General features: G+C 37.0%; 1 protein-coding gene across 1 annotated transcript; it reads right to left on the bottom strand.

The window, feature by feature from the left end:
• Positions 1-22: 22 nt before the first annotated feature.
• Positions 23-2,697, bottom strand: LOC120347029 (tRNA 2'-phosphotransferase 1-like). Its single transcript, XM_039416837.2, has 2 exons — positions 2,562-2,697; positions 23-2,060 (listed from the first exon to the last, which is right to left on the bottom strand). The coding sequence occupies exons 1-2, from the start codon at positions 2,636-2,638 to the stop codon at positions 965-967; spliced, it is 1,173 nt and encodes a 390-aa protein (XP_039272771.2). The 5' UTR covers positions 2,639-2,697; the 3' UTR covers positions 23-964.
• Positions 2,698-14,984: the final 12,287 nt, after the last annotated feature.

Here is a 14,984-nt window from a genome sequence, read left to right as displayed (position 1 = left end):
CTAGATAGTATTACTAATTCACTCTAAAATGATTACACCAAAAATTAGTAAAAGCGAATAAACTGAAATATATGTACAGGTTGAATCTAGAGGGTATTACTATTTCATATTACCATTAAATTATTTTACTTCGGTAAATGTAAATATACTGTAACACAACGTCATTTAAAGTTACCACTCTAGATAAATATGCCAGTTGAAGGACAGTAAATTGATATAAAATAGCATCAAATGGGAAAATATCTAGCAACAAGCAATCATGCTTGTTAAAAATCATCACTGTTAAAAATGATTGATAGCGAGATAATTCATAATATTGGAATACAGTGGTTTAACTGTTTAAAATAAGCTTATTTTCGAGAAATAGGAATACCCCAATGCTGGTTTGGTTCCATAATATTGTTGTTGATAAGTCATTACATTTTTTGCTTCCTAGTATACTTTAACATTGAAATAAAATGATTTTCAATTGCATAAATTTCACTTGAAGAATGTAGATTACCACAACCAAGCATAAGACAAAAAGTTAGAATCATGCACATATAGTAATAGTTCAACTATAATATACCGGGCTACAACTAATTTAAAACATATACTAATTGTCATTACATGACATGAATAAGATACAGGCAATATATTTGTTCTAGCAAGATTTTTTTTAATGTGTTAAAACAATATTCATCACATTGCATTACTAATTGTCACCATCCATATAATTTCCATTGCCATTGTACATTCCATGAATTCAGCACCAGTAGTATTCAATTCATTCAAGTACATATTATACAGTTGGTCAGGTTTATAAAATTTTCCAAGTTATTCATTATTAGAATAATAAATGTACAATAGTTACATGAAAAAACAATACTGGTTGCACATTTAATATTTATCTTCAGCAATATGATGAAAGGTTGGTGTTCAGTATAACAGAAATCCCTGTTAATAAACCATGTTTATGGACATCTTAAGATTCAGAATATGTAAACTCTTTCATTTCAAATTTTCCCATTTTATGATTCCACTTTTTAATTGTGGATTTGAAATATTTGGCAGAAACTGTGCCAGATTTGTCACCTTCCGTTAGAACTACATTATTTGTTGACACATAAAACTTCAGGCCTGCTTCCAATGCTTTCTCTAAATCAAGTTCAATGATGATTTCACAGTTACTTCTCATTCCGCTTGTAACATGACTTTCTCCTATATGGCCAATCGTGAAGTGAATATGGCTTCTTGACATACGATTGAGACCTTGCTTTTTTATTTTTCTCCAATTTTGTTCATAGGTTCCATGGAGAATAGTCTTGAACTTGTTTGGGTCTGTCAAAGGCGAAAGTCCAGATTTTTCCGCTTCTAATCTGATAGAGTGACCTTGAACTGCACGAATTTGATAACGACCTTCGCTATCTTGTTCTATCTCGAACCTCTTTTTATCATTACTTGTGACAATATTTTGAATTTCTTTTACCGATGCGTTGAACTTCGAGAAGCTGGGATGACTTACTATTCTGTCAATGTCTGCAAATCCATGAGAATCAATGGGGATATTACTTGGCTTTCCATGACGAAGTAATGTTGCAAGTGCCCTTGATAAAGCAACAGAATCCGTTTTACCACCATAGTGTTGCTGTGGCCCTCTGTGAGATTGATATGGTTGCCGTTGTTGACCAAAGCTATTTTGTTCCCTCTTTGGCTCTGAGTAACCACCTCCCTGCACTGATTGGGGTTGTTGTCTGGGTGGTTGAGTCCAACTAGATTTCTGTTGATACTGTGATTGACCATTATTTCTAGATGTGCTTGATGCGGGTGGATCAGGAAGGCTGTTTAAATCCAATGGCTTGTACTTTGTCTTCTTCCCCTTCTTTCCTCTTCTGCCTGCTCCAGGTTGCTGCTGTATAGTCACTTCAACTTTAGCTGCATCTTGTGACGCATCCACAATAGCGGCATCCTTTTTCTCAGTCACTTCAACTTTAGCTGCATCTTGTGATACATCCCCAATAGTGGCATCATTTTCCTCCATATTTAAATTATATAAGACTCTTGGTACTGTGGTATACACACTACACAGTTGCAAAAAAATACAGAAATATTAAAGTTATATCAGTGTAATGTCAGATATGTTCATATACCTGTATGTATATATATATAACAGTAGAAAGCCAAATACCGGTACAGGTATATAAATGCTATCCTGACCCAAGGGTTCCGAAACTTTTTCAGCTTTCGGCACACAAGATTAAAAAGTCATGGCACTCTAATTACAGTTTTATTAAATCCCATATATGTAAATATCATGCGTTTCGGCAGTAAACAAGGTTAAAACAAGATTTCGCGGGTCAATTGATTTTAGCTTTAATTTCTGTCAGTGCAGAAAATTAATATATGCAGAGTCATGAAAATGTAAAAAATATTTTGTTGTACTATATATGATATATTGTATTGCATATGTTGTACTGATATACTAATAGAAAATTCGCATGGCGAAATTTGTGGTAAAATTCAGAACTCTTAAATATTTCATGTGAAAAATGAAATGTGAAAAATTATGAAAGAAATATCACTTTGAGAGTCTTTTCAATTTCTTTACTGCTTCACAGTTTGAAAAAGATGTTTCAGTTAAAGGTGAGCAAACTTGCATTGTTGGGTTGAGGTCGAAAACATATATAGCCTCAAATATTCAGATATTAGAGAAGTGTGGCATATTACATCACATATCTGTGGACATACAATACAAAATATTTATACAGGGTGACCCAAAAAACTGAACCCATACAATATATGTTCCAAATGGAATGTGTTCGGTTTTTCGGTTAACCCCATATATGTGTAGTACCGAACTACACCCATTACTGATTGCAATGTAATTAAGTTCATGTTGCGGTGTCAAAAATTTTGTGAAAATTCGGGGCACACATTAACCCCTTGGCGGGACGCTAGTGTGCCGCGGCACACAGTTTGGGAAACCCTGTCCTAACCTAATCACAGAACTAAAGATAAGTTATATCACCACATGCTGAAATGACACATTGCTGCATTGATTGTACTTGTACAATTTGTACTTACAGACATATTTCTGTATTTGTGAATCTGCATACACTAGTTTGAGGTCTCATGCAGTTTCGTAGGGGAGGCGGACAACTCGACTACACGGACAACTCACCAGAGACAACTCGACTACCTGGAGACCTGGTGAGTTGTCCGTCTTCTCGCATTTTCTACGGTGGTATTTTAGGTCTATAGAAAAACGTTTTTGATATTTTTAGTGCTCAAATGTTGAGAAAAATACATAAATATTCTCTAGAAAGTATTTTTATTTGTATAAGTGGCTTATTTTAATCATGTTGTATGAATACAAATACAGTCTACAGACGAAATTGAAGTAACGTTAGCGAAGTTAGACTGTTGACTTATAGGACTGTGTTCGTTTAATTTTATGAACTTTATTGGTATTAAATGTTTTGAATGAGCACATTTAAATATATTAAAACCTTTATACTTCACAGTAACACTTAAATATTTATGAATGTGAGCTTAGTAGTCTGTGGTTGCAGTAGTCTAAACTCGCCTACGACAGTCGCCCGTCAACTCACCAGTCGAGCAAACGCTCTGCGACGTGACGTCATCGATGCTCGAGGTAAAGACAACTCGACTACCGAGCAACGAGAGTCAGACAACTCACTAGTCGAGCAATCGCTCTGCGATATAGATGCTCGAGGTAAAGACAACTCGACTACCGAGCAACCTCACTAGTCGAGCAATCGCTCTGCGATATCGATGCTCGAGGAGAAGACATTGCTTTGCAAAACGCAGACTCAATAGTTGCATAGCATTTACTTAGTGCCGACTGATATTAGTTGTAAGCCAACTTACCACGGCAAGGTTTCAGTCATAGAGTTGGAAATTCTTTTTGCAGAAGAAAACCAGGAACAGATAGGCACTGTCGCTGCGCCCGGCAAAGAAACTGGGCCGAAGAATGGATAAAAGATGTTTACTTTTTGTTACGATTAATGAATTTATTATGATATTTAAATACTAAACGTTATGGGGAAATTTAATGGATGGAAGGTTTTGTTTTCTTTTTCGTTACGAATATTGAATTTTATTTGAATACTGAACGTTATGGGAAATTTGCTGCGTTACATACTTACTCTTTGCAATACTGCGGCCCGTAGATCCTTGAACACCTCCGAGGAAGAGAGTCCGCAGATAACTCTCCTTCCCTAAACTGTTCCCAAACATGTTGCACCCTCTCGTTGGCTTCCGCATGCCTGCCGTTGACCCCCCCCCCCCCCCCCCCCCCCTTAATATTCTCTTCCAAAATATCCACAACGTCCGCCTCTATCCCTATACTTACCTCGTACATTGTTGAGATTAAACTGTAAAAAGGCATATTTTTCCGAGTTATACTGTTGAAATGGCGGTGCCAACCTTCCAGATGATTGTTCGTTCTTATTTCTACGTCGAATACTGACCAATCCTTGGGAGTCCAGACACTGTTGTATAACCATGTGTTTTGAAAATATTCGGCGAAGTTCTTGAGATCTTGAGTATGCATCTTTTCTTTCAGTGATTTGAACCTGGGCGTGATAAACATAGTATATATAAATATGGTTAACCACTCACTTGTCGTATAGGCGAGCCAAATTATTGTGACGCACATTCTTAATGATGGCCTGAGTGAAGTGATATCCATGCACGGAGATTAGATAAGGTACCAGATCGGTGATAATGAAGCCGCGCGCCGAGATTACTGCTCGGTTATCGCCGAGTTTAAAGCCTCATTATCGCCGGCCTGCCCCCCTACTAACGTAAATACTCATTAGCCGAGGTCGTTTTCATCACAGTTTTATACTGAAACGAGGACGACTAACGGTATATTAACTCCACAAAAACTACGCAAGAATTCAAGATGACTACTCCAAAAATGTGACGACAACGTTACCATGAAGCAGGAGGGACTCACCTGTGACGTCTGTCGAAATTGGTTTCATTCAAGTGTTTTAATAATTCAGATGTGGCAATGACAAGGGAACAGTACAGCCTCTTAAAAAAACAGGACGTAACGTTTGAGTGGAAGTACCCGGACTGCTACCAGGCCCATGACACCCATCATAACTCCAACCCGATTGTTGTATCCCAGCAGATGGAACCTAGCCGTCGGCTGGTAGACTACTCAGGTGGTGAGTTGGCTTACAACTAATATCAGTCGGAACTAAGTAAATGCTATGCAACTCTTGAGTCTGCGTTTTGCAAAGCAAGGTCTTCTCCTCGAGCATCGATATCGCAGAGCGATTGCTCGGCTGGTGAGTTGCCTGCCTCTCGTTGCTCGGTAGTCGAGTTGTCTTCACCTCGAGCATCGATGACGTCACGTCGTAGAGCGTTTGCTCGACTGGTGAGTTGACGGCCTGTCGGGCGACTGCCGTAGGCGAGTTCAGACTACTGCAATCATAGACTACTAAGCTCACATTCATAAATATTTAAGTGTTACTGTGAAGTATAAAGGTTTTAATATATTTAAATGTGCTCATTCAAAACATTTAATACCAATAAAGTTCATAAAATTAAACGAACACAGTCATATAATTCAACAGTCTAACTTCGCTAACGTTACTTCAATTTCGTCTGTAGACTGTATTTGTATTCATACAACATGATTAAAATAAGCCACTTATACAAATAAAAATGCTTTCTAGAGAATATTTATGTATTTTTCTCAACATTTAAGCACTAAAAATATCAAAAACGCATTTCTATAGACCTAAAACACCACCGTAGAAAATGCGAAAAGACGGACAACTCACCAGGTCTCCAGGTAGTCGAGTTGTCTCTGGTGAGTTGTCCGTGTAGTCGAGTTGTCCGTCAGCCTTTCGTAGGCCTACCTAAAGTACTTTAAGTGAGCTTGGCATAACAATTTTTGCACATGTCAATCCTACTGTCCTACGGTGCGGTAACTCATCAAGTTCTTTCACTCATAATTCTGGTCACAAAGAGAGAGTATTTTACTGATTACTGTACTTACTTCAGACAGACAGGTGATGCAACCGATACCTTAGTATCGACGGCCAAACCAGTCGCGTCTGCGAGCATCGGCTAATTCATTCGAAACTAAATAGCTTTTCTCCAAACCGACAATTACTATGAATACAATAGTGATAGTCCAAGTCAGGCCAATATGGATAATCCATAAAAAAGCAAGTATCGTAATTGCATTTGTGCCTTTTGCAAACTTAAAATGAGTGGAGAAAGACTTATAGCAATCATATGAGCATCGGTCGGATACGGAATTATAATGAGTTTATACCAATCACACAGAACTCAGACGCCATAATATGAGAGACTTCAACGCAAAATTTACCGGACAACACTATAAGGCTGAAGGAAGAAACGAGTTAAAGTGTTCCCAAAGGTGAAAAATTAAAAAAACAATAAATGGCTGAACACTAAAAGGAAGAAGTGGATGAAATTTCTTCCGACGAATAATGATGTGGTTGGAACCACTGAAAAGATGAACACTAAAAGGAAGAAGTGGTTGAAATTTCTTCAGACAAATAATGAGGTGGTTGAAGTCACTAAAAAGATGAACACTAAAAGGAAGAAGTGGATGAAATTTCTTCCGACGAATAATGAGGTGGTTGAAGTCACTAAAAAGCTGAACACTAAAAGGAAGAAGTGGTTGAAATTTCTTCCGACGAATAATGAGGTGGTTGAAGTCACTAAAAAGCTGAACACTAAAAAGAAGAAGTTGATGCAATTTCTTCCAACGAATATTGAGGTGGTTGAAGTCACTAAAAATCTCAACACTAAAAGGAAGAAGTGTATGAAAGTTCTTCCGACGAATATTGAGGTGGTTGAAGTCACTAAAAATCTGAACACTGAAAGGAAGAAATGAATGAAATTTCCTTCGTCGAATAATGAGGCGGTTGAAATCACTAAAAAGCTGAACACTAAAAGAAAGAAGTGGATGAAATTTCTTCCGACGAATAATGAGGTGGTTGAGTCACTAAAAAGCTGAACACTAAAAGGAAGAAGTGGATGAAATTTCTTCCGACGAATAAATGAGGTGGTTGAGTCACTAAAAAGCTGAGCACTAAAAGGAAGAAGTGGATGAAATTTCTTCCAACGAATAATGAGGTGGTTGAAGTCACTAAAAAGCTGAACACTAAACGGAAGGAGTGGATGAAATTTAATCCGACGAATAATGAGGTGGTTGAAGTCACTTAAAAGCTGAACACTAAAAGGAAGAAGTGGATGAAATTTCTTCCGGCGAATAATGAGGTGGTTGAAGTCACTAAAAAGATGAACACTAAAAGGAAGAAATGAATGAAATTTCTTCCGACGAATAATGATGTGGTTGAAACCACTAAAAAGATGAACACTAAAAGGAAGAAGTGGATGAAATTTCTTTCGACGAATAATGAGGTGGTTGCAGTCACTAAAAAGCTGAACACTAAAAAGAAAAAGTTGATGCAATTTCTTCCAACGAATATTGAGGTGGTTGAAGTCACTAAAAATCTGAACACTAAAAGGAAGAAGTGTATGAAATTTCTTCCGACGAATATTGAGGTAGTTGAAGTCACTAAAAATCTGAACACTAAAAGGAAGAAATGAATGAAATTTCCTTCGACGAATAATGAGGCGGTTGAAATCACTAAAAAGCTGAACATTAAAAAAAGAAGTGGATGAAATTTCTTCCGACGAATAATGAGGTGGTTGAGTCACTAAAAAGCTGAACACTAAAAGGAAGAAGTGGATGAAATTTCTTCCGACGAATAATGAGGTGGTTGAGTCACTAAAAAGCTGAACACTAAAAGGAAGAAGTGGATGAAATTTCTTCCAACGAATAATGAGGTGGTTGAAGTCACTAAAAAGATGAACACTAAAAGGAAGAAGTGGTTGAAATTTCTTCCGACGAATAATGAGGTGGTTGAAGTCACTAAAAAGATGAACACTAAAAGGGAGAAGTGGTTGAAATTTCTTCCGACGAATAATGAGGTGGTTGAAGTCACTTAAAAGATGAACACTAAAAGGAAGAAGCGGTTGAAATTTCTTCCGACGAATAATGAGGTGGTTGAAGTCACTAAAAAGATGAACACTAAAATGGAGAAGTGGTTGAAATTTCTTCCGACGAATAATGAGGTGGTTGAAGTCACTAAAAAGATGAACACTAAAAGGAAGAAGTGGTTGAAATTTCTTCCGACGAATAATGAGGTGGTTGAAGTCACTTAAAAGATGAACACTAAAAGGAAGAAGTGGTTGAAATTTCTTCCGACGAATAATGAGGTGGTTGAAGTCACTAAAAAGATGAACACTAAAAGGAAGAAGTGGTTGAAATTTCTTCCGACGAATAATGAGGTGGTTGAAGTCACTTAAAAGATGAACACTAAAAGGGAGAAGTGGTTGAAATTTCTTCCGACGAATAATGAGGTGGTTGAAGTCACTTAAAAGATGAACACTAAAAGGAAGAAGTGGTTGAAATTTCTTCCGACGAATAATGAGGTGGTTGAAGTCACTAAAAAGATGAACACTAAAAGGAAGAAGTGGTTGAAATTTCTTCCGACGAATAATGAGGTGGTTGAAGTCACTAAAAAGCTGAACACTAAAAAGAAGAAGTTGATGCAATTTCTTCCGACGAATAATGAGGTGGTTGAAGTCACTAAAAAGATGAACACTAAAAGGGAGAAGTGGTTGAAATTTATTCCGACGAATAATGAGGTGGTTGAAGTAACTTAAAAGATGAACACTAAAAGGGAGAAGTGGTTGAAATTTCTTCCGACGAATAATGAGGTGGTTGAAGTCACTAAAAAGCTGAACACTAAAAAGAAGAAGTTGATGCAATTTCTTCCGACGAATAATGAGGTGGTTGAAGTCACTAAAAAGATGAACACTAAAAGGAAGAAGTGGTTGAAATTTCTTCCGACGAATAATGAGGTGGTTGAAGTCACTAAAAAGATGAACACTAAAAGGGAGAAGTGGTTGAAATCTCTTCCGACGAATAATGAGGTGGTTGAAGTCACTTAAAAGATGAACACTAAAAAGAAGAAGCGGTTGAAATTTCTTCCGACGAATAATGAGGTGGTTGAAGTCACTAAAAAGATGAACACTAAAATGGAGAAGTGGTTGAAATTTCTTCCGACGAATAATGAGGTGGTTGAAGTCACTAAAAAGATGAACACTAAAAGGAAGAAGTGGTTGAAATTTCTTCCGACGAATAATGAGGTGGTTGAAGTCACTAAAAAGATGAACACTAAAAGGGAGAAGTGGTTGAAATTTCTTCCGACGAATAATGAGGTGGTTGAAGTCACTTAAAAGATGAACACTAAAAGGAAGAAGTGGTTGAAATTTCTTCCGACGAATAATGAGGTGGTTGAAGTCACTAAAAAGATGAACACTAAAAGGAAGAAGTGGTTGAAATTTCTTCCGACGAATAATGAGGTGGTTGAAGTCACTAAAAAGCTGAACACTAAAAAGAAGAAGTTGATGCAATTTCTTCCGACGAATAATGAGGTGGTTGAAGTCACTAAAAAGATGAACACTAAAAGGGAGAAGTGGTTGAAATTTCTTCCGACGAATAATGAGGTAGTTGAAGTAACTTAAAAGATGAACACTAAAAGGGAGAAGTGGTTGAAATTTCTTCCGACGAATAATGAGGTGGTTGAAGTCACTAAAAAGCTGAACACTAAAAAGAAGAAGTTGATGCAATTTCTTCCGACGAATAATGAGGTGGTTGAAGTCACTAAAAAGATGAACACTAAAAGGGAGAAGTGGTTGAAATTTCTTCCGACGAATAATGAGGTGGTTGAAGTCACTTAAAAGATGAACACTAAAAGGGAGAAGTGGTTGAAATTTCTTCCGACGAATAATGAGGTGGTTGAAGTCACTTAAAAGATGAACACTAAAAGGGAGAAGTGGTTGAAATTTCTTCCGACGAATAATGAGGTGGTTGAAGTCACTTAAAAGATGAACACTAAAAGGAAGAAGTGGTTGAAATTTCTTCCGACGAATAATGAGGTGGTTGAAGTCACTAAAAAGATGAACACTAAAATGGAGAAGTGGTTGAAATTTTTTCCGACGAATAATGAGGTGGTTGAAGTCACTTAAAAGATGAACACTAAAAGGAAGAAGTGGTTGAAATTTCTTCCGACGAATAATGAGGTGGTTGAAGTCACTAAAAAGATGAACACTAAAAGGAAGAAGTGGTTGAAATTTCTTCCGACGAATAATGAGGTGGTTGAAGTCACTAAAAAGATGAACACTAAAAGGGAGAAGTGGTTGAAATTTCTTCCGACGAATAATGAGGTGGTTGAAGTCACTAAAAAAATGAACACTAAAAGGGAGAAGTGGTTGAAATTTCTTCCGACGAATAATGAGGTGGTTGAAGTCACTAAAAAGCTGAACACTAAAAGGAAGAAGTGGATGAACTTTCTTCCGACGAATATTGAGGTGGTTGAAGTCACTAAAAAGCTGAACACTAAAAGGAAGAAGTGGATGAACTTTCTTCCGACGAATAATGAGGTGGTTGAAGTCACTAAAAAGCTGAACACTAAAAAGAAGAAGTTGATGCAATTTCTTCCAACGAATATTGAGGTGGTTGAAGTCACTAAAAAGATGAACACTAAAAGGGAGAAGTGGATGAAATTTCTTCCGACGAATAATGATGTGGTTGAAACCACTGAAAAGATGAACACTAAAAGGAAGAAGTGGTTGAAATTTCTTCCGACGAATAATGAGGTGGTTGAAGTCACTAAAAAGATGAACACTAAAAGGGAGAAGTGGTTGAAATTTCTTCCGACGAATAATGAGGTGGTTGAAGTCACTAAAAAGATGAACACTAAAAGGGAAAAGTGGTTGAAATTTCTTCCGACGAATAATGAGGTGGTTGAAGTCACTAAAAAGATGAACACTAAAAGGGAGAAGTGGTTGAAATTTCTTCCGACAAATAATGAGGTGGTTGAAGTCACTAAAAAGATGAACACTAAAAGGAAGAAGTGGTTGAAATTTCTTCCGACGAATAATGAGGTGGTTGAAGTCACTAAAAAGATGAACACTAAAAGGGAGAAGTGGTTGAAATTTCTTCCGACGAATAATGAGGTGGTTGAAGTCACTTAAAAGATGAACACTAAAAGGAAGAAGCGGTTGAAATTTCTTCCGACGAATAATGAGGTGGTTGAAGTCACTAAAAAGATGAACATTAAAAGGGAGAAGTGGTTGAAATTTCTTCCGACGAGTAATGAGGTGGTTGAAGTCACTAAAAAGATGAACACTAAAAGGGAGAAGTGGTTGAAATTTCTTCCGACGAATAATGAGGTGGTTGAAGTCACTTAAAAGATGAACACTAAAAGGAAGAAGTGGTTGAAATTTCTTCCGACGAATAATGAGGTGGTTGAAGTCACTAAAAAGATGAACACTAAAAGGAAGAAGTGGTTGAAATTTCTTCCGACGAATAATGAGGTGGTTGAAGTCACTAAAAAGCTGAACACTAAAAAGAAGAAGTTGATGCAATTTCTTCCGACGAATAATGAGGTGGTTGAAGTCACTAAAAAGATGAACACTAAAAGGGAGAAGTGGTTGAAATTTCTTCCGACGAATAATGAGGTGGTTGAAGTCACTTAAAAGATGAACACTAAAAGGGAAAAGTGGTTGAAATTTCTTCCGACGAATAATGAGGTGGTTGAAGTCACTAAAAAGCTGAACACTAAAAAGAAGAAGTTGATGCAATTTCTTCCGACGAATAATGAGGTGGTTGAAGTCACTAAAAAGATGAACACTAAAAGGGAGAAGTGGTTGAAATTTCTTCCGACGAATAATGAGGTGGTTGAAGTCACTTAAAAGATGAACACTAAAAGGGAGAAGTGGTTGAAATTTCTTCCGACGAATAATGAGGTGGTTGAAGTCACTTAAAAGATGAACACTAAAAGGGAGAAGTGGTTGAAATTTCTTCCGACGAATAATGAGGTGGTTGAAGTCACTTAAAAGATGAACACTAAAAGGAAGAAGTGGTTGAAATTTCTTCCGACGAATAATGAGGTGGTTGAAACCACTGAAAAGATGAACACTAAAAGGAAGAAGTGGATGAACTTTCTTCCGACGAATAATGAGGTGGTTGAAGTCACTAAAAAGCTGAACACTAAAAAGAAGAAGTTGATGCAATTTCTTCCAACGAATATTGAGGTGGTTGAAGTCACTAAAAAGATGAACACTAAAAGGGAGAAGTGGATGAAATTTCTTCCGACGAATAATGATGTGGTTGAAACCACTGAAAAGATGAACACTAAAAGGAAGAAGTGGTTGAAATTTCTTCCGACGAATAATGAGGTGGTTGAAGTCACTAAAAAGATGAACACTAAAAGGGAGAAGTGGTTGAAATTTCTTCCGACGAATAATGAGGTGGTTGAAGTCACTAAAAAGATGAACACTAAAAGGGAAAAGTGGTTGAAATTTCTTCCGACGAATAATGAGGTGGTTGAAGTCACTAAAAAGATGAACACTAAAAGGGAGAAGTGGTTGAAATTTCTTCCGACGAATAATGAGGTGGTTGAAGTCACTAAAAAGATGAACACTAAAAGGAAGAAGTGGTTGAAATTTCTTCCGACGAATAATGAGGTGGTTGAAGTCACTAAAAAGATGAACACTAAAAGGGAGAAGTGGTTGAAATTTCTTCCGACGAATAATGAGGTGGTTGAAGTCACTTAAAAGATGAACACTAAAAGGAAGAAGCGGTTGAAATTTCTTCCGACGAATAATGAGGTGGTTGAAGTCACTAAAAAGATGAACATTAAAAGGGAGAAGTGGTTGAAATTTCTTCCGACGAATAATGAGGTGGTTGAAGTCACTAAAAAGATGAACACTAAAAGGGAGAAGTGGTTGAAATTTCTTCCGACGAATAATGAGGTGGTTGAAGTCACTTAAAAGATGAACACTAAAAGGAAGAAGTGGTTGAAATTTCTTCCGACGAATAATGAGGTGGTTGAAGTCACTAAAAAGATGAACACTAAAAGGAAGAAGTGGTTGAAATTTCTTCCGACGAATAATGAGGTGGTTGAAGTCACTAAAAAGCTGAACACTAAAAAGAAGAAGTTGATGCAATTTCTTCCGACGAATAATGAGGTGGTTGAAGTCACTAAAAAGATGAACACTAAAAGGGAGAAGTGGTTGAAATTTCTTCCGACGAATAATGAGGTGGTTGAAGTCACTTAAAAGATGAACACTAAAAGGGAAAAGTGGTTGAAATTTCTTCCGACGAATAATGAGGTGGTTGAAGTCACTAAAAAGCTGAACACTAAAAAGAAGAAGTTGATGCAATTTCTTCCGACGAATAATGAGGTGGTTGAAGTCACTAAAAAGATGAACACTAAAAGGGAGAAGTGGTTGAAATTTCTTCCGACGAATAATGAGGTGGTTGAAGTCACTTAAAAGATGAACACTAAAAGGGAGAAGTGGTTGAAATTTCTTCCGACGAATAATGAGGTGGTTGAAGTCACTTAAAAGATGAACACTAAAAGGGAGAAGTGGTTGAAATTTCTTCCGACGAATAATGAGGTGGTTGAAGTCACTTAAAAGATGAACACTAAAAGGAAGAAGTGGTTGAAATTTCTTCCGACGAATAATGAGGTGGTTGAAGTCACTAAAAAGATGAACACTAAAAGGGAGAAGTGGTTGAAATTTTTTCCGACGAATAATGAGGTGGTTGAAGTCACTTAAAAGATGAACACTAAAAGGAAGAAGTGGTTGAAATTTCTTCCGACGAATAATGAGGTGGTTGAAGTCACTAAAAAGATGAACACTAAAAGGAAGAAGTGGATGAAATTTCTTCCGACGAATAATGATGTGGTTGAAACCACTGAAAAGATGAACACTAAAAGGAAGAAGTGGTTGAAATTTCTTCCGACGAATAATGAGGTGGTTGAAGTCACTAAAAAGATGAACACTAAAAGGGAGAAGTGGTTGAAATTTCTTCCGACGAATAATGAGGTGGTTGAAGTCACTAAAAAGATGAACACTAAAAGGGAGAAGTGGTTGAAATTTCTTCCGACGAATAATGAGGTGGTTGAAGTCACTAAAAAGATGAACACTGAAAGGGAGAAGTGGTTGAAATTTCTTCCGACGAATAGTGAGGTGGTTGAAGTCACTAAAAAGATGAACACTAAAAGGGAGAAGTGGTTGAAATTTCTTCCGACGAATAATGAGGTGGTTGAAGTCACTTAAAAGATGAACACTAAAAGGAAGAAGCGGTTGAAATTTCTTCCGACGAATAATGAGGTGGTTGAAGTCACTAAAAAGATGAACACTAAAAGGGAGAAGTGGTTGAACTTTCTTCCGACGAATAATGAGGTGGTTGAAGTCACTAAAAAGATGAACACTAAAAGGGAGAAGTGGTTGAAATTTCTTCCGACGAATAATGAGGTGGTTGAAGTCACTTAAAAGATGAACACTAAAAGGAAGAAGTGGTTGAAATTTCTTCCGACGAATAATGAGGTGGTTGAAGTCACTAAAAAGATGAACACTAAAAGGAAGAAGTGGTTGAAATTTCTTCCGACGAATAATGAGGTGGTTGAAGTCACTAAAAAGCTGAACACTAAAAAGAAGAAGTTGATGCAATTTCTTCCGACGAATAATGAGGTGGTTGAAGTCACTAAAAAGATGAACACTAAAAGGGAGAAGTGGTTGAAATTTCTTCCGACGAATAATGAGGTGGTTGAAGTCACTAAAAAGATGAACACTGAAAGGGAGAAGTGGTTGAAATTTCTTCCGACGAATAATGAGGTGGTTGAAGTCACTAAAAAGATGAACACTAAAAGGAAGAAGTGGTTGAAATTTCTTCCGACGAATAATGAGGTGGTTGAAGTCACTAAAAAGATGAACACTAAAAGGGAGAAGTGGTTGAAATTTCTTCCGACGAATAATGAGGTGGTTGAAGTCACTTAAAAGATGAACACTAAAAGGAAGAAGCGGTTGAAATTTCTTCCGACGAATAATGAGGTGGTTGA

The sequence above is a fragment of the Styela clava genome, chromosome 11 (assembly GCF_964204865.1).
Source record: "Styela clava chromosome 11, kaStyClav1.hap1.2, whole genome shotgun sequence".
Classification (NCBI taxonomy): Eukaryota; Metazoa; Chordata; class Ascidiacea; order Stolidobranchia; family Styelidae; genus Styela; species Styela clava.
The sequence above is the reverse complement of the archived record's forward strand: the minus strand, read 5'-3'. Positions and strand labels throughout refer to the sequence as shown.

Coding starts and splice junctions, on each gene's coding strand:
- LOC120347029 (XM_039416837.2), bottom strand. CDS start 2,638: ATGCAAGTTTGCTCACCTTTAACTGAAACATCTTTTTCAAACTGTGAA. Junction 2,061..2,561: donor AAATTGAAAAGACTCTCAAA/GTGATATTTCTT, acceptor GCAACTGTGTAG/TGTGTATACCACAGTACCAA.